The sequence below is a fragment of the Argopecten irradians genome, chromosome 2 (genome assembly GCF_041381155.1).
Source record: "Argopecten irradians isolate NY chromosome 2, Ai_NY, whole genome shotgun sequence".
NCBI classification, from domain to species: domain Eukaryota; kingdom Metazoa; phylum Mollusca; class Bivalvia; order Pectinida; family Pectinidae; genus Argopecten; species Argopecten irradians.
Genome location: NC_091135.1, coordinates 68989690 through 69016955, shown reverse-complemented (window position 1 = coordinate 69016955; position 27266 = coordinate 68989690). Strand labels below are relative to the sequence as shown.

Here is a 27266-nt window from a genome sequence, read left to right as displayed (position 1 = left end):
AAAAAAAAAGATAAGAAAATAAAAATTATGTGAAACCTATGGCAGCGACTAATATAAGGGAATTAGCAAAATACCATCTATCATGTAATCAGCAAAAATAGGTATGACAAACCTTGAAATCGAACGCATACAACTTACATGATATTTCCTACTTCACATGCATATTTTAAATCGCCTTTCGTCCGTGGTCCGTCGTCCGTCCGTCCTTCCGTCCGTCCGTCCGTCCGTTAACAATTCTTGTTACCGCTATTTCTCAGAAAGTACTAAAGGGATCTTTTTCAAATTTCATATGTAGGTTCCCCTATGGCCCTAGTTGTGCATATTGCATTTTGGGACCGATCGGTCAACAAGATGGCCGACAGGCGGCCATCTTGGATTTTGATAGTTAAAGTTTGTTACCGCTATTTCTCAGAAAGTACTGAAGGGATCTTTCTCAAATTTCATATGTAGGTTCCCCTAGGACCCTAGTTGTGCATATTGCATTTTGGGACCGATCGGCGAACAAGATGGTCGACAGGCGGCCATCTTGGATTTTGATAGTTAAAGTTTGTTACCGCTATTTCTCAAAAAGTACTGAAGGGATCTTTCTTAAATTTCATATGCAGGTTCTCCTAGGACCCTAGTTGTGCATATTGCATTTTGGGACCGATCGGTCATCAAGATGGCCGACAGGCGGCCATCTTGGATTTTGATAGTTAAAGTTTGTTACCGCTATTTCTCAGAAAGTACTGAAGGGATCTTTCTCAAATTTCATATGTAGGTTCCCCTAGGACCCTAGTTGTGCATATTGCAATTTGGGACCGATCGGTTAACAAGATGGCCGACAGGCGGCCATCTTGGATTTTGATAGTTAAAGTTTGTTACCGCTATTTCTCAGAAAGTACTAAAGGGATCTTTCTCAAATTTCATATGCAGGTTCCCCTAGGACCCTAGTTGTGCATATTGCATTTTGGGACCGATCGGTCAACAAGATGGCGGACACGCGGCCATCTTGGATTTTGATAATTAAAGTTTGTTACCGCTATTTCTCAGAAAGTACTGAAGGGATCTTTCTCAAATTTCATATGTAGGTTCCCCTAGGACCCTAGTTGTGCATATTGCAATTTGGGACCGATCGGTTAACAAGATGGCCGACAGGCGGCCATCTTGGATTTTGATAGTTAAAGTTTGTTACCGCTATTTCTCAGAAAGTACTAAAGGGATCTTTTTCAAATTTCATATGCAGGTTCCCCTAGGACCCTAGTTGTGCATATTGCATTTTGGGACCGATCGGTCAACAAGATGGCGGACACGCGGCCATCTTGGATTTTGATAATTAAAGTTTGTTACCGCTATTTCTCAGAAAGTACTGAAGGGATCTTTCTCAAATTTCATATGTAGGTTCCCCTAGGGCCCTAGTTGTGCATATTGCATTTTGGGACCGATCGGTCAACAAGATGGCTGCCAGGCGACCATCTTGGATTTTGATAGTTAAAGTTTGTTACCACAATTTCTGAGAAAGTACAAAAGGGATCTTTCTCAAATTTCATATGTAGGTTCCCCTAGGACCCTAGTTGTGCATATTGTGTTTTGATACTGAATTGTCAACAAGACAGACGGCCATCTTGAATTTTGGTAGTGGAAGTTTGTTACCGCTATTTCTCAGAAAGTATTGAAGGGAATTCAAGCAAATTCCATACATAGGTTCCCCTAGGGCCCTAGATATGCATATTGCGTTTTGGGACCAATCAGTCAACAAGATGGCCGTCTGGCAGCCATCTTGGATTTTGATAGTTAAAGTTTGTTATTGCTATTTTTAAAAAAAGTACTGAAAGGATGTCTCTCAAATTTTATATGTAGGTTCCCTTAGGGCCTTAGTTGTGCATATTGCATTTTGTAACTGATAGGTCAACAAGATGGCTACACGGCCGCCATCTTGGATTTCATTGTTGAAGTTTGTTTCCACGATTTCTTAGAAAGTGCTGCAGCGATCTGTCTCAAATTTTATGTGTAGTCGTGTTTGAAAAAGTTTGAAAAGCAGGGAAAAGATCCCTCTTTCCATTGTCAGACATAGATCATTCATTGGTGGGCGCCAAGATCCCTCTGGGATCTCTTGTTGTAAGTTTAACTTCTTTCCAAATCATCATATACAAACTGGTATGGTATATGATGTGACTTAGAGAGTGTTATAGGTGATATTTCATTCAATGGTGTACATACTGCAGGTTTAATTCTTGAGAATATGATGTAACAAATCACATATTTTCACGAAGAAGATTGTGATGCCGTAAGAATGTGCATTTTACAACACACTTTTGCAGGAAATTTTCAACATGTTTTTTTCATTAATGTATTAATCATAATAAATGTTTTATAATATGATATTTCATCACGAGGACGATTCTATAATGTACATGTAATATTGATGAATTATTTAGTAAACTACTATAATTATTACTATAATTTCTAGTAAACTACTGACTACTATTATTCTACATGCACGCATAGGTAAACTCCAGGTAAGTAGACGAAGTACATGTATCAGAAACTTGTATGAAACAGACTATAATTACACTTTCTTTGATCTTTTTACCTATTGTTATAGAATGTAGGCGTAGCGGGAACACACCGTTGAGATATCCTGACTGGCCCATGTAAGATTCTTTTTCCCTTCGGGCCAGGTGAGCTAAAAATAGTTATTTACAGTTGAAAATATTTTCACAACAAATGATTACTCTGTATAATGCATTGACATGATAAAACCAAATGGCTATAGATACAACATTATTTTCTTGGGATATAGGTAGTTTGGTTTATCTTTACCAAACAGAATGCTGTGATTCAATGACAAATACAGATAATATATTACAATTTTTAACAGTTTGAGTAAACTAAGTTCACAACAACTATTTTAATTTTACAAAGATACACACCTAATGAAAGACAATGAAACACAAGAATTCAAGAACAAATGACAGTATACACTTGGTCTATTGGTCCAGCTGAATTTTTAAATAAATACATGATTAATTTTATGTCACTTTTCTGTGGGAATGATTATAGTACAAATGTATACCTGGCACTCTCTCTCACTCAAACAACCAAATACATGTACTAATGTACATTAATCATCAAGACACTGCTGACATCTCTGGGTTTACACTTTTGTCAGGTTTTGCATCATCAGTGGTCTCCCTTTGTCCATCCGTTTGTGGTGATTTCTTTGGGAAATATTCCTCTGTTTGATAAATCTTTGGCCGGGTGAATGATACAGCACGGTTATCTTTGGTCTGTGAACGTTTCTGTTCAAAAGGAAACAACAAGTTGTTATTTAAGGAAATGAAGTTGACATCAGTACAACATTACAGACAAAGTTTTATTTTCCTCCATTTATATTCTGACACTAGCTGCCACCTTAGGATATTAGCTGGCCTTTGCTCACTGCAAAAGCAGAGGTTAATACTAGCGGTGGTCATGCTATCATAAAAACATAGAAGGACCAAAAAGATGGTTTGGCTACTGGTTCAGCATACAACAGGTGCATTGTTACCCAAGTTGTATAAACCAGAATACAATATAAACAGTTTATAAGTAAAAACTTACTTTAAAATAGTAATTGAAGCTCTTTATACATCTAAAATGTTCATTGCAATTATCATTCTAGTTTAAATGTGATGGCAAGGGGATCCTCGATAGTCAAGGGGTTACTATCATTGTTGCTATATCCACCCCTAGCCAACAGAAGACACAGGTAATATGTACATCAAAGGAATTGTATAACGGTACACTGAAGTTGACTGTGTTGCTTTGAAGTTGGGTGTCATTCTCTCTGTAATCTTCAAAGGAAATAAATCTCTGCAGGCCTGTAATTGGTCAGTTTTTTTCAGTTTTACTATGAAATATTCCAGGTATGTTCTGGCTAGGTACAGAGAGTTACAGTGTCCACATACAACTGTAGGAATATGTTCTGGCTAGTGTCAGTGTCCACATACAACTGTAGGAATATGTTCTGGCTAGGTACAGAGTTACAGTGTCCACATACAACTGTAGGGATATGTTCTGGCTAGGTACAGAGAGTTACAGTGCCCACATACAACTGTAGGAATATGTTCTGGCTAGGTACAGAGAGTTACAGTGTCCACATACAACTGTAGGAATATGTTCTGGCTAGGTACAGAGAGTTACAGTGTCCACATACAACTGTAGGAATATGTTCTGGCTAGGTACAGAGTTACAGTGCCCACATACAACTGTAGGAATATGTTCTGGCTAGGTACAGAGAGTTACAGTGTCCACATACAACTGTAGGAATATGTTCTGGCTAGGTACAGGGAGTTACAGTGCCCACATACAACTGTAGGAATATGTTCTGGCTAGGTACAGAGAGTTACAGTGCCCACATACAACTGTAGGAATATGTTCTGGCTAGGTACAGAGAGTTACAGTGCCCACATACAACTGTAGGAATATGTTCTGGCTAGGTACAGAGTTACAGTGTCCACATACAACTGTAGGAATATGTTCTGGCTAGGTACAGAGAGTTACAGTGCCCACATACAACTGTAGGAATATGTTCTGGCTAGGTACAGAGAGTAACAGTGCCCACATACAACTGTAGGAATATGTTCTGGCTAGGTACAGAGAGTTACAGTGTCCACATACAACTGTAGGAATATGTTCTGGCTAGGTACAGAGTTACAGTTACAGTGTCCACATACAACTGTAGGAATATGTTCTGGCTAGGTACAGAGAGTTACAGTGTCCACATACAACTGTAGGAATATGTTCTGGCTAGGTACAGAGAGTTACAGTGTCCCACATACAACTGTAGGAATATGTTCTGGCTAGGTACAGAGAGTTACAGTGTCCACATACAACTGTAGGAATATGTTCTGGCTAGGTACAGAGAGTTACAGTGCCCACATACAACTGTAGGAATATGTTCTGGCTAGGTACAGAGAGTTACAGTGCCCACATACAACTGTAGGAATATGTTCTGGCTAGGTACAGAGAGTTACAGTGCCCACATACAACTGTAGGAATATGTTCTGGCTAGGTACAGAGAGTTACAGTGCCCACATACAACTGTAGGAATATGTTCTGGCTAGGTACAGAGTTACAGTGTCCACATACAACTGTAGGGATATGTTCTGGCTAGGTACAGAGAGTTACAGTGCCCACATACAACTGTAGGAATATGTTCTGGCTAGGTACAGAGAGTTACAGTGTCCACATACAACTGTAGGAATATGTTCTGGCTAGGTACAGAGTTACAGTGTCCACATACAACTGTAGGGATATGTTCTGGCTAGGTACAGAGAGTTACAGTGTCCACATACAACTGTAGGAATATGTTCTGGCTAGGTACAGAGAGTTACAGTGTCCACATACAACTGTAGGAATATGTTCTGGCTAGGTACAGAGAGTTACAGTGTCCACATACAACTGTAGGAATATGTTCTGGCTAGGTACAGAGAGTAACAGTGCCCACATACAACTGTAGGAATATGTTCTGGCTAGGTACAGAGAGTTACAGTGCCACATACAACTGTAGGAATATGTTTTGGCTAGGTACAGAGAGTAGTACAGTGCCACATACAACTGTAGGAATATGTTCTGGCTAGGTACAGAGAGTTACAGTGTCCACATACAACTGTAGGAATATGTTCTGGCTAGGTACAGAGAGTTACAGTGCCCACATACAACTGTAGGAATATGTTCTGGCTAGGTACAGAGAGTTACAGTGTCCACATACAACTGTAGGAATATGTTCTGGCTAGGTACAGAGAGTTACAGTGTCCACATACAACTGTAGGGATATGTTCTGGCTAGGTACAGAGAGTTACAGTGTCCACATACAACTGTAGGAATATGTTCTGGCTAGGTACAGAGAGTTACAGTGTCCACATACAACTGTAGGAATATGTTCTGGCTAGGTACAGAGAGTTACAGTGTCCACATACAACTGTAGGAATATGTTCTGGCTAGGTACAGAGAGTTACAGTGTCCACATACAACTGTAGGAATATGTTCTGGCTAGGTACAGAGAGTTACAGTGTCCACATACAACTGTAGGAATATGTTCTGGCTAGGTACAGAGAGTAACAGTGCCCACATACAACTGTAGGAATATGTTCTGGCTAGGTACAGAGAGTTACAGTGTCCACATACAACTGTAGGAATATGTTCTGGCTAGGTACAGAGAGTTACAGTGTCCACATACAACTGTAGGAATATGTTCTGGCTAGGTACAGAGAGTTACAGTGTCCCACATACAACTGTAGGAATATGTTCTGGCTAGGTACAGAGAGTTACAGTGTCCACATACAACTGTAGGAATATGTTCTGGCTAGGTACAGAGAGTTACAGTGTCCACATACAACTGTAGGAATATGTTCTGGCTAGGTACAGAGAGTTACAGTGTCCACATACAACTGTAGGAATATGTTCTGGCTAGGTACAGAGAGTTACAGTGTCCACATACAACTGTAGGAATATGTTCTGGCTAGGTACAGAGAGTTACAGTGTCCCACATACAACTGTAGGAATATGTTCTGGCTAGGTACAGAGAGTTACAGTGTCCCACATACAACTGTAGGAATATTGTTCTGGCTAGGTACAGAGAGTTACAGTGTCCACATACAACTGTAGGAATATGTTCTGGCTAGGTACAGAGAGTTACAGTGTCCACATACAACTGTAGGAATATGTTCTGGCTAGGTACAGAGAGTTACAGTGTCCACATACAACTGTAGGAATATGTTCTGGCTAGGTACAGAGAGTTACAGTGTCCACATACAACTGTAGGAATATGTTCTGGCTAGGTACAGAGAGTTACAGTGTCCACATACAACTGTAGGAATATGTTCTGGCTAGGTACAGAGTTACAGTGTCCACATACAACTGTAGGGATATGTTCTGGCTAGGTACAGAGAGTTACAGTGCCCACATACAACTGTAGGAATATGTTCTGGCTAGGTACAGAGTTACAGTGCCCACATACAACTGTAGGAATATGTTCTGGCTAGGTACAGAGAGTTACAGTGTCCACATACAACTGTAGGAATATGTTCTGGCTAGGTACAGAGAGTTACAGTGCCCACATACAACTGTAGGAATATGTTCTGGCTAGGTACAGAGAGTTACAGTGTCCACATACAACTGTAGGAATATGTTCTGGCTAGGTACAGAGAGTTACAGTGCCCACATACAACTGTAGGAATATGTTCTGGCTAGGTACAGAGAGTTACAGTGTCCACATACAACTGTAGGAATATGTTCTGGCTAGGTACAGAGAGTTACAGTGTCCACATACAACTGTAGGAATATGTTCTGGCTAGGTACAGAGTTACAGTGTCCACATACAACTGTAGGAATATGTTCTGGCTAGGTACAGAGAGTTACAGTGTCCACATACAACTGTAGGAATATGTTCTGGCTAGGTACAGAGAGTTACAGTGTCCACATACAACTGTAGGAATATGTTCTGGCTAGGTACAGAGTTACAGTGTCCACATACAACTGTAGGGATATGTTCTGGCTAGGTACAGAGAGTTACAGTGTCCACATACAACTGTAGGAATATGTTCTGGCTAGGTACAGAGAGTTACAGTGTCCACATACAACTGTAGGAATATGTTCTGGCTAGGTACAGAGAGTTACAGTGTCCACATACAACTGTAGGAATATGTTCTGGCTAGGTACAGAGTTACAGTGCACATACAACGTAGGAATATGTTCTGGCTAGGTACAGAGAGTTACAGTGTCCACATACAACTGTAGGAATATGTTCTGGCTAGGTACAGAGAGTTACAGTGTCCACATACAACTGTAGGAATATGTTCTGGCTAGGTACAGAGAGTTACAGTGTCCACATACAACTGTAGGAATATGTTCTGGCTAGGTACAGAGAGTTACAGTGCCCACATACAACTGTAGGAATATGTTCTGGCTAGGTACAGAGAGTTACAGTGTCCACATACAACTGTAGGAATATGTTCTGGCTAGGTACAGGAGTTACAGTGTCCACATACAACTGTAGGATATGTTCTGGCTAGGTACAGGAGTTACAGTGTCCACATACAACTGTAGGAATATGTTCTGGCTAGGTACAGAGAGTTACAGTGTCCACATACAACTGTAGGAATATGTTCTGGCTAGGTACAGAGAGTTACAGTGTCCACATACAACTGTAGGAATATGTTCTGGCTAGGTACAGAGAGTTACAGTGTCCACATACAACTGTAGGGATATGTTCTGGCTAGGTACAGAGAGTTACAGTGTCCACATACAACTGTAGGGATATGTTCTGGCTAGGTACAGAGAGTTACAGTGTCCACATACAACTGTAGGAATATGTTCTGGCTAGGTACAGAGAGTTACAGTGTCCACATACAACTGTAGGAATATGTTCTGGCTAGGTACAGAGAGTTACAGTGTCCACATACAACTGTAGGAATATGTTCTGGCTAGGTACAGAGAGTTACAGTGTCCACATACAACTGTAGGAATATGTTCTGGCTAGGTACAGAGAGTTACCATGTCCACATACAACTGTAGGAATATGTTCTGGCTAGGTACAGAGAATTGTCCACATACAGCTGTAGGAATATGTTCTGGCTAGGTACAGAGAGTTACAGTGTCCACATACAACTGTAGGAATATGTTCTGGCTAGGTACAGAGAGTTACAGTGTCCACATACAACTGTAGGAATATGTTCTGGCTAGGTACAGAGAGTTACAGTGTCCACATACAACTGTAGGAATATGTTCTGGCTAGGTACAGAGAGTTACAGTGTCCACATACAACTGTAGGAATATGTTCTGGCTAGGTACAGAGAGTTACAGTGTCCACATACAACTGTAGGAATATGTTCTGGCTAGGTACAGAGAGTTACAGTGTCCACATACAACTGTAGGAATATGTTCTGGCTAGGTACAGAGAGTTACAGTGTCCACATACAACTGTAGGAATATGTTCTGGCTAGGTACAGAGAGTTACAGTGTCCACATACAACTGTAGGAATATGTTCTGGCTAGGTACAGAGAGTTACAGTGTCCACATACAACTGTAGGAATATGTTCTGGCTAGGTACAGAGAGTTACAGTGTCCACATACAACTGTAGGAATATGTTCTGGCTAGGTACAGAGAGTTACAGTGTCCACATACAACTGTAGGAATATGTTCTGGCTAGGTACAGAGAGTTACAGTGTCCACATACAACTGTAGGAATATGTTCTGGCTAGGTACAGAGAGTTACAGTGTCCACATACAACTGTAGGAATATGTTCTGGCTAGGTACAGAGAGTTACAGTGTCCACATACAGCTGTAGGAATATGTTCTGGCTAGGTACAGAGAGTTACAGTGTCCACATACAACTGTAGGGATATGTTCTGGCTAGGTACAGAGAGTTACAGTGTCCACATACAACTGTAGGAATATGTTCTGGCTAGGTACAGAGAGTTACAGTGTCCACATACAACTGTAGGAATATGTTCTGGCTAGGTACAGAGAGTTACAGTGTCCACATACAACTGTAGGAATATGTTCTGGCTAGGTACAGAGAGTTACAGTGTCCACATACAACTGTAGGAATATGTTCTGGCTAGGTACAGAGAGTTACAGTGTCCACACATACAACTGTAGGAATATGTTCTGGCTAGGTACAGAGAGTTACAGTGTCCACATACAACTGTAGGGATATGTTCTGGCTAGGTACAGAGAGTTACAGTGTCCACATACAACTGTAGGAATATGTTCTGGCTAGGTACAGAGAGTTACAGTGTCCACATACAACTGTAGGAATATGTTCTGGCTAGGTACAGAGAGTTACAGTGTCCACATACAACTGTAGGAATATGTTCTGGATAGGTACAGAGAGTTACAGTGTCCACATACAACTGTAGGAATATGTTCTGGCTAGGTACAGAGAGTTACAGTGTCCACATACAACTGTAGGAATATGTTCTGGCTAGGTACAGAGAGTTACAGTGTCCACATACAACTGTAGGAATATGTTCTGGCTAGGTACAGAGAGTTACAGTGTCCACATACAACTGTAGGAATATGTTCTGGCTAGGTACAGAGAGTTACAGTGTCCACATACAACTGTAGGGATATGTTCTGGCTAGGTACAGAGAGTTACAGTGTCCACATACAACTGTAGGAATATGTTCTGGCTAGGTACAGAGAGTTACAGTGTCCACATACAACTGTAGGAATATGTTCTGGCTAGGTACAGAGAGTTACAGTGTCCACATACAACTGTAGGAATATGTTCTGGCTAGGTACAGAGAGTTACAGTGTCCACATACAACTGTAGGAATATGTTCTGGCTAGGTACAGAGAGTTACAGTGTCCACATACAACTGTAGGAATATGTTCTGGCTAGGTACAGAGAGTTACAGTGTCCACATACAACTGTAGGAATATGTTCTGGCTAGGTACAGAGAGTTACAGTGTCCACATACAACTGTAGGAATATGTTCTGGCTAGGTACAGAGAGTTACAGTGTCCACATACAACTGTAGGAATATGTTCTGGCTAGGTACAGAGTTACAGTGTCCACATACAACTGTAGGAATATGTTCTGGCTAGGTACAGAGAGTTACAGTGTCCACATACAACTGTAGGAATATGTTCTGGCTAGGTACAGAGAGTTACAGTGTCCACATACAACTGTAGGAATATGTTCTGGCTAGGTACAGAGAGTTACAGTGTCCACATACAACTGTAGGATATGTTCTGGCTAGGTACAGAGAGTTACATATACACTGTAGGAATATGTTCTGGCTAGGTACAGAGAGTTACAGTGTCCACATACAACTGTAGGAATATGTTCTGGCTAGGTACAGAGAGTTACAGTGTCCACATACAACTGTAGGAATATGTTCTGGCTAGGTACAGAGAGTTACAGTGTCCACATACAACTGTAGGAATATGTTCTGGCTAGGTACAGAGAGTTACAGTGTCCACATACAACTGTAGGAATATGTTCTGGCTAGGTACAGAGAGTTACAGTGTCCACATACAACTGTAGGAATATGTTCTGGCTAGGTACAGAGAGTTACAGTGTCCACATACAACTGTAGGAATATGTTCTGGCTAGGTACAGAGAGTTACAGTGTCCACATACAACTGTAGGAATATGTTCTGGCTAGGTACAGAGTTACAGTGTCCACATACAACTGTAGGAATATGTTCTGGCTAGGTACAGAGAGTTACAGTGTCCACATACAACTGTAGGAATATGTTCTGGCTAGGTACAGAGAGTTACAGTGTCCACATACAACTGTAGGAATATGTTCTGGCTAGGTACAGAGAGTTACAGTGTCCACATACAACTGTAGGAATATGTTCTGGCTAGGTACAGAGAGTTACAGTGCCCACATACAACTGTAGGAATATGTTCTGGCTAGGTACAGAGAGTTACAGTGTCCACATACAACTGTAGGGATATGTTCTGGCTAGGTACAGAGAGTTACCATGTACTAGGTACAGAGAGTTATAGTGCCCACATACAACTGTAGGAATATGTTCTGGCTAGGTACAGAGAGTTACAGTGTCCACATACAACTGTAGGAATATGTTCTGGCTAGGTACAGAGAGTTGTCCACAACTGTAGGAATATGTTCTGGCTAGGTACAGAGAGTGTCCACATACAACTGTAGGAATATGTTCTGGCTAGGTACAGAGAGTTACAGTGTCCACATACAACTGTAGGAATATGTTCTGGCTAGGTACAGAGAGTTACAGTGTCCACATACAACTGTAGGAATATGTTCTGGCTAGGTACAGAGAGTTACAGTGTCCACATACAACTGTAGGGATATGTTCTGGCTAGGTACAGAGAGTTACAGTGTCCACATACAACTGTAGGAATATGTTCTGGCTAGGTACAGAGAGTTACAGTGTCCACATACAACTGTAGGGATATGTTCTGGCTAGGTACAGAGAGTTACAGTGTCCACATACAACTGTAGGAATATGTTCTGTTCTGGCTAGGTACAGAGAGTTACAGTGTCCACATACAACTGTAGGAATATGTTCTGGCTAGGTACAGAGAGTTACAGTGTCCACATACAACTGTAGGAATATGTTCTGGCTAGGTACAGAGAGTTACAGTGTCCACATACAACTGTAGGAATATGTTCTGGCTAGGTACAGAGTTACAGTGTCCACATACAACTGTAGGAATATGTTCTGGCTAGGTACAGAGAGTTACAGTGTCCACATACAACTGTAGGAATATGTTCTGGCTAGGTACAGAGAGTTACAGTGTCCACATACAACTGTAGGAATATGTTCTGGCTAGGTACAGAGAGTTACAGTGTCCACATACAACTGTAGGGAATATGTTCTGGCTAGGTACAGAGAGTTACAGTGTCCACATACAACTGTAGGAATATGTTCTGGCTAGGTACAGAGAGTTACAGTGTCCACATACAACTGTAGGAATATGTTCTGGCTAGGTACAGAGTTGTCCACATACAGCTGTAGGAATACAGTGTCCCACATACAACTGTAGGAATATGTTCTGGCTAGGTACAGAGAGTTACAGTGTCCACATACAACTGTAGGAATATGTTCTGGCTAGGTACAGAGAGTTACAGTGTGTCCACATACAACTGTAGGAATATGTTCTGGCTAGGTACAGAGAGTTACAGTGTCCACATACAACTGTAGGAATATGTTCTGGCTAGGTACAGAGAGTTACAGTGTCCACATACAACTGTAGGAATATGTTCTGGCTAGGTACAGAGAGTTACAGTGTCCACATACAACTGTAGGGATATGTTCTGGCTAGGTACAGAGTTACAGTGTCCACATACAACTGTAGGAATATGTTCTGGCTAGGTACAGAGAGTTACAGTGTCCACATACAACTGTAGGAATATGTTCTGGCTAGGTACAGAGTTACAGTGTCCACATACAACTGTAGGAATATGTTCTGGCTAGGTACAGAGAGTTACAGTGTCCACATACAACTGTAGGAATATGTTCTGGCTAGGTACAGAGAGTTACAGTGTCCACATACAACTGTAGGAATATGTTCTGGCTAGGTACAGAGAGTTACAGTGTCCACATACAACTGTAGGAATATGTTCTGGCTAGGTACAGAGAGTTACAGTGTCCACATACAACTGTAGGAATATGTTCTGGCTAGGTACAGAGAGTTACAGTGTCCACATACAACTGTAGGAATATGTTCTGGCTAGGTACAGAGAGTTACAGTGTCCACATACAACGGTAGGAATATGTTCTGGCTAGGTACAGAGAGTTACAGTGTCCACATACAACTGTAGGAATATGTTCTGGCTAGGTACAGAGAGTTACAGTGTCCACATACAACTGTAGGAATATGTTCTGGCTAGGTACAGAGAGTTACAGTGTCCACATACAACTGTAGGAATATGTTCTGGCTAGGTACAGAGAGTTACAGTGTCCACATACAACTGTAGGAATATGTTCTGGCTAGGTACAGAGAGTTACAGTCCACATACAACTGTAGGAATATGTTCTGGCTAGGTACAGAGAGTTACAGTGTCCACATACAACTGTAGGAATATGTTCTGGCTAGGTACAGAGAGTTACAGTGTCCACATACAACTGTAGGAATATGTTCTGGCTAGGTACAGAGAGTTACAGTGTCCACATACAACTGTAGGAATTATGTTCTGGCTAGGTACAGAGAGTTACAGTGTCCACATACAACTGTAGGAATATGTTCTGGCTAGGTACAGAGAGTTACAGTGTCCACATACAACTGTAGGAATATGTTCTGGCTAGGTACAGAGAGTTACAGTGTCCACATACAACTGTAGGAATATGTTCTGGCTAGGTACAGAGAGTTACAGTGTCCACATACAACTGTAGGAATATATGTTCTGGCTAGGTACAGAGAGTTACAGTGTCCCACATACAACTGTAGGAATATGTTCTGGCTACAAGGTACAGAGAGTTACAGTGCCCACATACAACTGTAGGAATATGTTCTGGCTAGGTACAGAGAGTTACAGTGTCCACATACAACTGTAGGAATATGTTCTGGCTAGGTACAGAGAGTTACAGTGTCCACATACAACTGTAGGAATATGTTCTGGCTAGGTACAGAGAGTTACAGTGTCCACATACAACTGTAGGGATATGTTCTGGCTAGGTACAGAGAGTTACAGTGTCCACATACAACTGTTAGGAATGTCTGACCAATGGTTATCTTGTTTATACTACACATAGGTAACTTCTTACCACTGGCTATCTTGTTTATACTACACATAGGTAACTTCTGACCACTGGCTATCTTGTTATACTACACACAGGTCCAGATTTTCTGACCACTGGCTATCTTGCTTATACTACACATAGGTAACTTCTGACCACTGGCTATCTTGTTTATACTACACATAGGTAACTTCTGACCACTGGCTATCTTGTTTATACTACACATAGGTAACTTCTGACCACTGGCTATCTTGTTTATACTACACATAGGTAACTTCTGACCACTGGCTATCTTGTTTATACTACACATAGGTAACTTCTGACCACTGGCTATCTTGTTTATACTACACATAGGTAACTTCTGACCACTGGCTATCTTGATTATACTACACATAGGTGTCTGACCACTGGCTATCTTGTTTATACTACACATAGGTAACTTCTGACCACTGGCTATCTTGTTTATACTACACAAAGGTAACTTCTGACCACTGGCTATCATGGTGGGAATGTTAAACTCACAGTGTGACAATATAATTCTGTACCATATGCTGTTACCTCAGTGATGACTATAACTGTAACAAGAGGCCCATGGGCCTTAACGGTCATCTGACTATTGGCACATAGTCATTTAAATATTTTAGCCATTTTGACCCCCTGTAATCTTGAATAAAGATCAAGGTCATTTATTTTAAAACAAATATGGTAGCTCTTCATCCCAGCATGTCACAGGCCCAATATCAGGTCTCTAGGGCTCTTAGCTATTCATAACAAGGACATAGTCATTCAGATCCCCCGCCAATGGAGATATCAAAGCTGAAGTAAGTTTGATTGTGGAGACTTATGTGTATGAAAACAAGAGGCCCAGAGGGCCTGTATCGCTCACCTGGTTTGTAATGCTATATTTGTAATGTTCTGAATATAAGTTCATTGTTTCTTTTCTAAAGGAATTTGAATATTTACCTCTAATTCCCCTATTGGACCCCACTCTTTCTGCTCCAGGGGGTCAAAGCCAAAATTTATACGAATTCTGTTAACCTCAAGGATGTTTCTGGCCAAATTTGGTTACAATCCATGCGGAACTTTAGGACAAGTAGCGATTTTTAGGATTTACCTCTATTTCCCCTATTGGGCCCGCCTCTCCTGCCCCCAGGGGGGTCAGAGCCAAAATTTATACAAGTTCTGTTCCCCTTCCCCCAAGGATGTTTCTTGCCAAATTTGGTTACAATCCATCCAGAACGCTAGGATAAGTAGCGATTTATAGGATTTACTTCTATTTCCCCTATTAGGCCTCGCCCCTCCTGCCCCCGGGGGGTCAGAGCCAAAATTTATATAAGTTCTGTTCCCCTTCCCCCAAGGATGTTTCTGGCCAAATTTGGTTACAATCCATGCAGAACTCTAGGACAAGTAGCGATTTATAGGATTTACCTCTATTACCCCTATTGGGCCCCGCCCCTCCTGCCCCAGGGGGGTCAGGGTCACCATTTATGCAAAATCTGATCCCCTTCCCCTAAGGAAGTTTCTGGCCAAATTTGGTTGCAATCCATGCAGAACTCTAGGACAAGTTGCGATTTATAGGATTTACCTCTATTACCCCTATTGGGCCCCACCCCTCCTGCCCCAGGGGGGTCAGGGTCACCATTTATGCAAAATCTGATCCCCTTCCCCTAAGGAAGTTTCTGGCCTTATTTGGTTGCAATCCATGCAGAACTCTTGGAAAAGTAGCGATTTATAGGATTTACATCTATTACCCCTATTGGGCCCCGCCCCTCCTGCCCGAGGGGGGGTCAGGGTCACCATTTATGCAAAATCTGATCCCCTTCCCCTAAGGAAGTTTCTGGCCAAATTTGGTTGCAATCCATGCAGAACTCTAGGACAAGTAGCGATTTATAGGATTTACCTCTATTACCCCTATTGGGCCCCGCCCCTCCTGCCCCAGGGGGGTCAGGGTCACCATTTATGCAAAATCTGATCCCCTTTCCCTAAGGAAGTTTCTGACCAAATTTGGTTGCAATCCATGCAGAACTCTAGGACAAGTTGCGATTTATAGGATTTACCTCTATTACCCCTATTGGGCCCCACCCCTCCTGCCCCAGGGGGGTCAGGGTCACCATTTATGCAAAATCTGATCCCCTTCCCCTAAGGAAGTTTCTGGCCTTATTTGGTTGCAATCCATGCAGAACTCTAGGACAAGTAGCGATTTATAGGATTTACCTCTATTACCCCTATTGGGCCCCGCCCCTCCTGCCCCAGGGGGGTCAGGGTCACCATTTATGCAAAATCTGATCCCCTTCCCCTAAGGAAGTTTCTGGCCAAATTTGGTTGCAATCCATGCAGAACTCTAGGATAAGTAGCGATTTATAGGATTTACTTCTATTTCCCCTATTAGGCCCCGCCCCTCCTGCCCCCGGGGGGTCAGAGCCAAAATTTATACAAGTTCTGTTCCCCTTCCCCCAAGGATGTTTCTGGCCAAATTTGGTTACAATCCATGCAGAACTCTAGGACAAGTAGCGATTTATAGGATTTACCTCTATTACCCCTATTGGGCCCCGCCCCTCCTGCCCAAGGGGGGTCAGGGTCACCATTTATGCAAAATCTGATCCCCTTTCCCTAAGGAAGTTTCTGGCCAAATTTGGTTGCAATCCATGCAGAACTCTAGGACAAGTAGCGATTTATAGGATTTACCTCTATTACCCCTATTGGGCCCCACCCCTCCTGACCCAGGGGGGTCAGGGTCACCATTTATGCAAAATCTGATCCCCTTCCCCTAAGGAAGTTTCTGGCCTTATTTGGTTGCAATCCATGCAGAACTCTAGGACAAGTAGCGATTTATAGGATTTACCTCTATTACCCCTATTGGGCCCCGCCCCTCCTGCCCCAGGGGGGTCAGGGTCACCATTTATGCAAAATCTGATCCCCTTCCCCTAAGGAAGTTTCTGGCCAAATTTGGTTGCAATCCGTGCAGAACTCTAGGACAAGTAGCGATTTATAGGATTTACCTCTATTACCCCTATTGGGCCCCGCCCCTCCTGCCCCAGGGGGGTCAGGGTCACCATTTATGCAAAATCTGATCCCCTTCCCCTAAGGAAGTTTCTGACCAAATTTGGTTGCAATCCATGCAGAACTCTAGGACAAGTTGCGATTTATAGGATTTACCTCTATTACCCCTATTGGGCCCCACCCCTCCTGCCCCAGGGGGGTCAGGGTCACCATTTATGCAAAATCTGATCCCCTTCCCCTAAGGAAGTTTCTGGCCTTATTTGGTTGCAATCCATGCAGAACTCTAGGACAAGTAGCGATTTATAGGATTTACCTCTATTACCCCTATTGGGCCCCGCCCCTCCCTCCTGCCCCAGGGGGGTCAGGGTCACCATTTATGCAAAATCTGATCCCCTTCCCCTAAGGAAGTTTCTGGCCAAATTTGGTTGCAATCCATGCAGAACTCTAGGACAAGTAGCGATTTATAGGATTTACCTCTATTACCCCTATTGGGCCCCGCCCCTCCTGCCCCAGGGGGGTCAGGGTCACCATTTATGCAAAATCTGATCCCCTTCCCCTAGCGATTTATAGGATTTACCTCTATTACCCCTATTGGGCCCCGCCCCTCCTGCCGCAGGGGGGTCAGAGCCAAAATTTATACAAGTTCTGTTTCTGTTTCCCTTCAATCCCCAGAAACGGATGTTTTATAGGATTTACTTCTCTTGCCAAAATTTATATTTACAATCCATCCCAGAACGCTAGGATAAGTAGCAATTTATAGGATTTACTTCTATTTCCCCTATTAGACCTCGCCCCTCCTGCCCCCGGGGGGTCAGAGCCAAAATTTATATAAGTTCTGTTCCCCTTCCCCAAGGATGTTTCTGGCCAAATTTGGTTACAATCCATGCAGAACTCTAGGACAAGTAGCGATTTATAGGATTTACCTCTATTACCCCTATAGGGCCCCGCCCCTCCTGCCCCAGGGGGGTCAGGGTCACCATTTATGCAAAATCTGATCCCCTTCCCCTAAGGAAGTTTCTGGCCAAATTTGGTTGCAATCCATGCAGAACTCTAGGACAAGTTGTGATTTATAGGATTTACCTCTATTACCCCTATTGGGCCCTGCCCCTCCTGCCCCAGGGGGGTCAGGGTCACCATTTATGCAAAATCTGATCCCCTTCCCCTAAGGAAGTTTCTGGCCAAATTTGGTTGCAATCCATGCAGAACTCTAGGACAAGTAGCGATTTATAGGATTTACCTCTATTACCCCTATTGGGCCCTGCCCCTCCTGCCCCAGGGGGGTCAGGGTCACCATTTATGCAAAATCTGATCCCCTTCCCCTAAGGAAGTTTCTGGCCAAATTTGGTTGCAATCCATGCAGAACTCTAGGACAAGTTGTGATTTATAGGATTTACCTCTATTACCCCTATTGGGCCCCGCCCCTCCTGCCCCAGGGGGGGTCAGGGTCACCATTTATGCAAAATCTGATCCCCTTCCCCTAAGGAAGTTTCTGGCCAAATTTGGTTGCAATCCATGCAGAACTCTAGGACAAGTAGCGATTTATAGGATTTACCTCTATTACCCCTATTGGGCCCCGCCCCTCCTGCCCCAGGGGGGTCAGGGTCACCATTTATGCAAAATCTGATCCCCTTCCCCTAAGGAAGTTTCTGGCCAAATTTGGTTGCAATCCATGCAGAACTCTAGGACAAGTAGCGATTTATAGGATTTACCTCTATTACCCCTATTGGGCCCCGCCCCTCCTGCCCCAGGGGGGTCAGGGTCACCATTTATGCAAAATCTGATCCCCTTCCCCTAAGGAAGTTTCTGACCAAATTTGGTTAAAAGCCATGCAGAACTCTAGGACAAGTAGCGATTTAAAGGAAATGTTGACGGACGGACGGCGGAAGGACAGACGGACGACAGACGGATGACGGACGGACGACGGACGCCGCGCCATGGCAATAGCTCACCTGCCCTTCGGACCAGGTGAGCTAACAAGAGGCCCATGGGCCTTAACGGTCATCTGAGTACCTTGGCAATAATCATATAGGAAATTAATTAGATATAGTGTCATGGTTGCAATCTTCGATTGGGGATCAACCAGAGATGTAACAACACTTTGTTGGGACCATGTCAGGCTCCTTTCATGCAAGTTTCAGCCAAATCGCACCGGTAGAACTTGAGAAGAAGTTCAAAATGTGTTTTCAAGATGGCGGCTGTGGCAGCCATCTTGGATTTCGGATCGACCCGAAAAATAAGAACACTTTGTCCGGACCAAGTCAGGATCATTTCATGCAAGTTTCAGCCAAATCGCACTGGTTGCACTTGAGAAGCTCAAAATGTTTTTTCAAGATGACAGCTGTGGCAGCCATCTTGGATTTCGGATCGACCCGAAAAATAAGAACACTTTGTGCGGACCATGTCAGGATCATTTCATGCAAGTTTCAGCCAAATCGCACCGGTAGAACTTGAGAAGAAGTTCAAAATGTGTTTTCAAGATGGCGGCTGTGGCGGCCATCTTGGATTTCGGATCGACCCGAAAAATAAGAACACTTTGTTGGAACCATGTCAGGATCATTTCATGCAAGTTTCAACCAAATCGCACTGGTAGCACTTGAGAAGTTCAAAATGTGTTTTCAAGATGGCGGCTGTGGCGGCCATCTTGGATTTTGGATCGGATGACCTAAAAACCAGGAAAAAGTGCAAAAAATGAAAACCTAAAAATAGCAAAAGGTACTACTAGACCATAAAATGAATGTGTCTATGAAGTGGAAATATCTCTGCTGGTTTGAGAGTTATGCTCCGGAAATGAACCTGCTACAAAAATATGATATTTTCAGCAATGTTTCTATGGTTACAGAAAAATGCACAAAAAGTGAAAACCTAAAAATAGCAAAAGGCACTACTAGACCATAAGAACAATGTGTCTATGAAGTTTCATGGAAATGTCTCTGCTGATTTTAGAGTTGTGCTCCGGAAACGATTCTTACACAAAAATCTGCCATTTTCAGCAATGTTTCCATGGTTACAGAAAAAAGTACAAAAAGTGAAAACCTTAAAAAAGCAAAAGGCACTACTAGACCATAAGACTAAGGTGCCTATGGAGTTCTGTGCATACATTTCAACCGGTTTTCCAGTTAAGCTGCGGAAACGAACCTGGTACAAAAATATGATATTTTCAGCAATGTTTCCATGGTTACGGAAAAAATGCAAAAAATGAAAACCTAAAAATAGCAAAAGGCACTACTAGACCATAAGACCAATGTGTGTATGAAGTTTCGTGGAAATATCTCTACTGGTTTTAGAGTTATGCTCCGGAAACCATTCGTACGGACGGACGGATGGACGGACGGAACCCATTTGTATATCCCCCGCCAACTTCTTTGGGCGGGGGATAAAAAAGTTATTTCAAGATTTTAGCCTATTTGACCCCTGTGACCTTGAATGAAGGTCAAGGTCATTTATTTGAACAAACTTGGTAGCCCTTTATCCAAGCATACTTCAGGCCCAATATGAGTATCCTAAGCCTTTAGGTTCTTGAAAAGAAATTGTTTCAAGATTTTAGCCTATTTAACCCCCGTGACCTTGAATGAAGGTCAAGGTCATTTATTTGAACAAACTTGGTAGCCCTTTATCCAAGCATACTGCAGGCCCAATATGAGTAACTTGGGCCTTTTGGTTCTTGAGAAGAAGTTGTTTTAAGTAGTTTAGCCTATTTGACCCCTGTGACCTTGAATGAAGGTCAAAGTCATTCATTTGAACAAACTTGGTAGCCCTTCATCCCAGCACGCTACATGCCCAATATCAGTACCCTGGGCACTCTTGTTTTTGAGAAGAAGTTGTTTAAAGATTTAAGCCTTTTTGACCCCTGTGACCTTGAATGAAGATCAAGGTCAATGATTTGAACAAACTTGATAGCTCTTTATTGCAGCATGTCAGGGGCCCGATGTCAGGTCTCTAGGCCTCTTAGTTATTCACAAGAAGTTGTTTAAAGGATTTTAGCCTTTTTGACCCCTGTGACCTTAAATAAAGGTCAAGGTCATTCATTTGAACAAACTTGGTAGCCCTTCGTCCAAGCATGCTATAGGCCTAATATCGATACCATGGGCCTTCTGGATCTTGAGAATAAGTGGTTTGAAGATTTTAGCCTTTTTGACCCCTGTGACCTTGAATGAAGGTCAAGGTCATTCATTTGAACAAACTTGGTAGCCCTTCATCCCAGCAAGCTACAGGCCCAATATCAGTACCCTGGGCCTTCTGGTTATTGAGAAAAAGTCGGGCAAATATATTAGCCTTTTTGACCCCTGTGACCTTGAATGAAGATCAAGGTCATTCATTTGAACAAACTTGGTATCACTTCATCCCCGCATGCTACAGGCCAAATATCAGTACCCTGGGCCTTTCGGTTATTGAGAAGAAGTCGTTTGAATGAAAAGCACGGCGGACGGCGGACGGCGGACGGCAGACGGCGCACGGCAGACGGCGCACGGCGGACGGCGCACGACGACGGACGGTGCATGATGACAATAGGTCATCCTGACCATTCGGGTCAGATGACCTAAAAAAGTTATCAAGGACAGAGCTTAAACATTTGACACATTCATAATGTATGATAGCCAATGAAGTAAATAGACAGTAATTTCAGATACACCTATGTCATAATTAATTAATCAATTAATCAATTTCTCACTTACCATATCCACAAGACTACCAAACTCATCCAATTTTGTCAGCATATCTTCAATGGTCTCACCAAATTTATTTTTCTGCAAAGTCAAAAACACTGGTAGGAAAACATGTTTTAATAATCTAGAGATACATAAAAGCCTATAACAGCCAGTGCCATAAGTTGATAATAAGGGAGACTATCTGTCATTCTTTAATTTACAGGTTTACACACACCTTTTCAAATAAAAACCATTACAATATCTGAGTTTGATAATAGGACAGACAACAGGTCCCACAAGTTATTACCACCACCAGATTTTGTAACAGACTCCAAGATGATTAAGGTAACAGGTTGTGAGGCGCCACAGATACGGTAACAGATTGTGAGGCGCCACAGATACGGTAACAGAGTGTGAGGCGCCCCAGATACGGTAACAGATTGTGAGACGCCCCATATACGATAACAGATTGTGAGGCGCCCCAGATACGGTAACAGATTGTGAGGCGCCCCAGACACGGTAACAGATTGTGAGGCACCCCAGATATACGGAAACAAATTGTGAGGCGCCCCAGATATGGTAACAGATTGTGAGGCGCCCCAGATATGGTAACAGATTGTGAGGCGCCCCCCAGATATGGTAACAGATTGTGAGGCGCCCCAGATATGTGAACAGATTTGTGAAGTTACCGTAACAGATTGTGAGGCGCCCCAGATATGGTAACAGATTGTGAGGTGCCCCAGATACGGTAACAGATTGTGAGGCGCCCCAGATATGGTAACAGATTGTGAGGCGCCCCAGATATGGTAACAGATTGTGAGGTGCCCCAGATATGGTAACAGATTGTGAGGCGCCCCAGATATGGTAACAGATTGTGAGGCGCCCCAGATACGGAAACAGATTGTGAGGCGCCCCAGATATGGTAACAGATTGTGAGGCGCCCCGTAGGATGTTGAGAGGCGCCCAGATATGGTAACAGATTGTGAGGCCCCCAGATATGGTAACAGATTGTGAGGCGCCCCAGATATGGTAACAGATTTGTGAGGCATTCCAGATATGGTAACAGATTGTGTGGCATTCCAGATATGGTAACAGATTGTGAGGCGCCCCAGATATGGTAACAGATTGTGAGGCATTCCAGATATGGTAACAGATTGTGAGGCGCCCCAGATATGGTAACAGATTGTGAGGCGCCCAGATATGGTAACAGATTGTGAGGCGCCCCAGATATGGTAACAGATTGTGAGGCGCCCCAGATATGGTAACAGATTGTGAGATGCCCCAGATACGGTAACAGATTGTGAGGCGCCCCAGATATGGTAACAGATTGTGAGGCATCCCAGATATGGTAACAGATTGTGAGACGCCCCAGATATGGTAACAGATTGTGAGGCGCCCAAGATACTGGTAACAGATTGTGAGGCGCCCCAGATATGGTAACAGATTGTGAGGCGCCCCAGGTACGGAAACAGATTGTGAGGTGCCCCAGATATGGTAACAGATTGTGAGGCGCCCTTGTTACGGAAACAGATTGCGAGGCGCCCCAGATATGGTAACAGATTGTGAGGCATTCCAGATATGGTAACAGATTGTGAGGCATTCCAGATATGGTAACAGATTGTGAGGCGCCCCAGATATGGTAACAGATTGTGAGGTGCCCCAGATATGGTAACAGATTGTGAGGCGCCCCAGATATGGTAACAGATTGTGAGGCGCCCCAGATACTGTAACAGATTGTGAGGCACCCCAGATATGGTAACAGATTGTGAGGCATCCCAGATATGGTAACAGATTGTGAGGCGCCCCAGATATGGTAACAGATTGTGAGGTGCCCCAGATATGGTAACAGATTGTGAGGCGCCCCAGATATGGTAACAGATTGTGAGGCGCCCCAGATATGGTAACAGATTGTGAGGCCCCCAGATATGTAACAGATTGTGAGGCGCCCCAGATATGGTAAACAGATTGTGAGGTGCCCCAGATATGTTAACAGATTGTGAGGCATCCCAGATATGGTAACAAATTGTAAGGTGCCCCAGATACAGTAACAGATTGTGAGGTGCCCAAGTTACGGAAACAGATTGCGAGGCACCCCAGATATGGTAACAGATTGTGAGGCGCCCCAGATATGGTAACAGATTGTGAGGCGCCCCAGATACGGTAACAGATTGTGAGGTGCCCCAGATATGGTAACAGATTGTGAGGCGCCCTTGTTACGGAAACAGATTGCGAGGCGCCCCAGATATGGTAACAGATTGTGAGGCATTCCAGATATGGTAACAGATTGTGAGGCATTCCAGATATGGTAACAGATTGTGAGGCGCCCCAGATATGGTAACAGATTGTGAGGCACCCCAGATACAGTAACAGATTGTGAGGCATCCCACATACGGTAACAGATTGTGAGGCATCCCACATACGGTAACAGATTGTGAGGCACCCCACATACGGTAACAGATTGTGAGGCATCCCCACATATGGTAACAGATTGTGAGGCACCCCAGATACAAGGTAAAAACAGATTGTGAGGCACCCCAGATACGGTAACAGATTGTGAGGCATCCCCAGATATGGTAACAGATTGTGAGGCGCCCCAGATACGGTAACAGATTGTGAGGCGCCCCAGATACGGTAACAGATTGTGAGGCGCCCCAGTACGGTAACAGATTGTGAGGCATCCAGATACGGTAACAGATTGTGAGGCGCCCTTGTTACGCCCGATACGGTAACAGATTGTGAGGCGCCCCAGATACGGTAACAGATTGTGAGGCGCCCCAGATATGGTAACAGATTGTGAGGCATCCCAGATACTGGTAACAGATTGTGAGGTTGTGAGACATCCCAGATATGGTAACAGATTGTGAGATTCCCCAGATATGGTAACAGATTGTGAGGCGCCCCAGATATGGTAACAGATTGTGAGCCACCCCAGATACTGTAACAGATTGTGAGGTGCCCAAGTTACAGTAACAGATTGTGAGGCGCCCCACATATGGTAACAGATTGTGAGGCATTCCAGATATGGTAACAGATTGTGAGACGCCCCAGATACGGAAACAGATTGTGAGGCGCCCCAGATATGGTAACATATTGTGAGGCGCCCCAGGTACGGAAACAGATTGTGAGGTGCCCCAGATATGGTAACAGATTGTGAGGCGCCCTTGTTACGGAAACAGATTGTGAGGCGCCCTTGTTACGGAAACAGATTGCGAGGCGCCCCAGATATGGTAACAGATTGTGAGGCATTCCAGATATGGTAACAGATTGTGAGTTGTGAGACGCCCCAGATATGGTAACAGATTGTGAGACGCCCCAGATATGGTAACAGATTGTGAGGCGCCCCAGATATGGTAACAGATTGTGAGGCACCCCAGATACTGTAACAGATTGTGAGGTGCCCAAGTTACAGTAACAGATTGTGAGGCGCCCCAACAGATATGGTAACAGATATGGTAACAGATTGTGAGGCGCCCCAGATATGGTAACAGATTGTGAGGCGCCCCAGATATGGTAACAGATTGTGAGGCGCCCCAGATACGGAAACAGATTGTGAGGCGCCCCAGATATGGTAACAGATTGTGAGGCGCCCTTGTTACGGAAACAGATTGTGAGGCGCGTACGAACAGATTGCGAGGCGCCCCAGATATGGTAACAGATTGTGAGGCCCAGATATGGTAACAGATTGTGAGGCGCCCCCGATATGGTAACAGATTGTGAGACGCCCAGATATGGTAACAGATTGTGAGGCGCCCCAGATATGGTAACAGATTGTGAGGCGCCCCAGATACTGTAACAGATTGTGAGGCGCCCCAGATATGGTAACAGATTGTGAGGCATTCCAGATATGGTAACAGATTGTGAGGCGCCCCAGATATGGTAACAGATTGTGAGGCGCCCCAGATATGGTAACAGATTGTGAGGCGCCCCAGATATGGTAACAGATTGTGAGGCGCCCCAGATATGGTAACAGATTGTGAGGCACCCCAGATATGGTAACAGATTGTGAGGACGCCCCAGATACGGTAACAGATTGTGAGGCGCCCCAGATACGGTAACAGATTGTGAGGCGCCCCAGATACGGTAACAGATTGTGAGGCGCCCCAGATATGGTAACAGATTGTGAGGCGCCCCAGATATGGTAACAGATTGTGAGGCGCCCTTGTTACGGAAACAGATTGCGAGGCGCCCCAGATATGGTAACAGATTGTGAGGCATTCCAGATATGGTAACAGATTGTGAGGCACCCCAGATATGGTAACAGATTGTGAGGCATCCCAGATATGGTAACAGATTGTGAGGTGCCCCAGATACGGTAACAGATTGTGAGGCGCCCCAGATATGGTAACAGATTGTGAGGCGCCCCAGATATGGTAACAGATTGTGAGGCGCCCCAGATATGGTAACAGATTGTGAGGCGCCCCAGATATGGTAACAGATTGTGAGGCGCCCCAGATATGGTAACAGATTGTGAGGCGCCCCAGATATGGTAACAGATTGTGAGGCGCCCCAGATATGGTAACAGATTGTGAAGCGCCCCAGATACTGTAACAGATTGTGAGGCACCCCAGATATGGTAACAGATTGTGAGGCGCCCCAGATATGGTAACAGATTGTGAGGCACCCCAGATATGGTAACAGATTGTGAGGCGCCCCAGATATGGTAACATATTGTGAGGCGCCCCAGGTACGGAAACAGATTGTGAGGTGCCCCAGATATGGTAACAGATTGTGAGGCGCCCCAGATACGGAAACAGATTGTGAGGCGCCCCAGATATGGTAACAGATTGTGAGGCGCCCCAGATATGGTAACAGATTGTGAGGCAGCCCCAGATATGGTAACAGATTGTGAGGAGCCCCAGATATGGTAACAGATTGAGGGAGGTCGACCCCCAGATATGGTAACAGATTGTGAGGCTCCCAGAGATGCGTAACAGATTGTGAGGCATCCCACATACGGTAACAGATTGTGAGGCATCCCACATACGGTAACAGATTGTGAGGCACCCCACATACGGTAACAGATTGTGAGGCACCCCACATACGGTAACAGATTGTGAGGCACCCCAGATATGTTAACAGATTGTGAGGCGCCCAAGATACTGTAACAGATTGTGAGGCATCCCAGATATGGTAACAAATTGTAAGGAGCCCCAGATACGGAAACAGATTGTGAGGCGCCCCAGATATGGTAACATATTGTGAGGCGCCCCAGGTACGGAAACAGATTGTGAGGTGCCCCAGATATGGTAACAGATTGTGAGGCGCCCTTGTTACGGAAACAGATTGTGAGGCGCCCTTGTTACGGAAACAGATTGTGAGGCGCCCCAGATATGGTAACAGATTGTGAGGCGCCCCAGATATGGTAACAGATTGTGAGGCGCCCCAGATATGGTAACAGATTGTGAGGCATTCCAGATA

At 43.9% G+C, this 27266-nt stretch overlaps 1 protein-coding gene across 1 annotated transcript in view; it reads right to left on the bottom strand.

Moving 5' to 3' along the window:
* Positions 1–150: 150 nt before the first annotated feature.
* The window catches only part of LOC138316811 (uncharacterized), a 32204-nt gene continuing 5088 nt past the window's right edge, over positions 151–27266 (bottom strand). Inside the window, exons 2-3 of the mRNA XM_069258468.1 lie at positions 21876–21947; positions 151–3341 (exon numbers count right to left, since the gene is read on the bottom strand). Coding sequence (XP_069114569.1) covers positions 3111–3341; positions 21876–21947 — 303 coding nt within the window. The 3' untranslated portion in view covers positions 151–3110. The remainder of the gene's footprint in view (positions 3342–21875; positions 21948–27266) is intronic.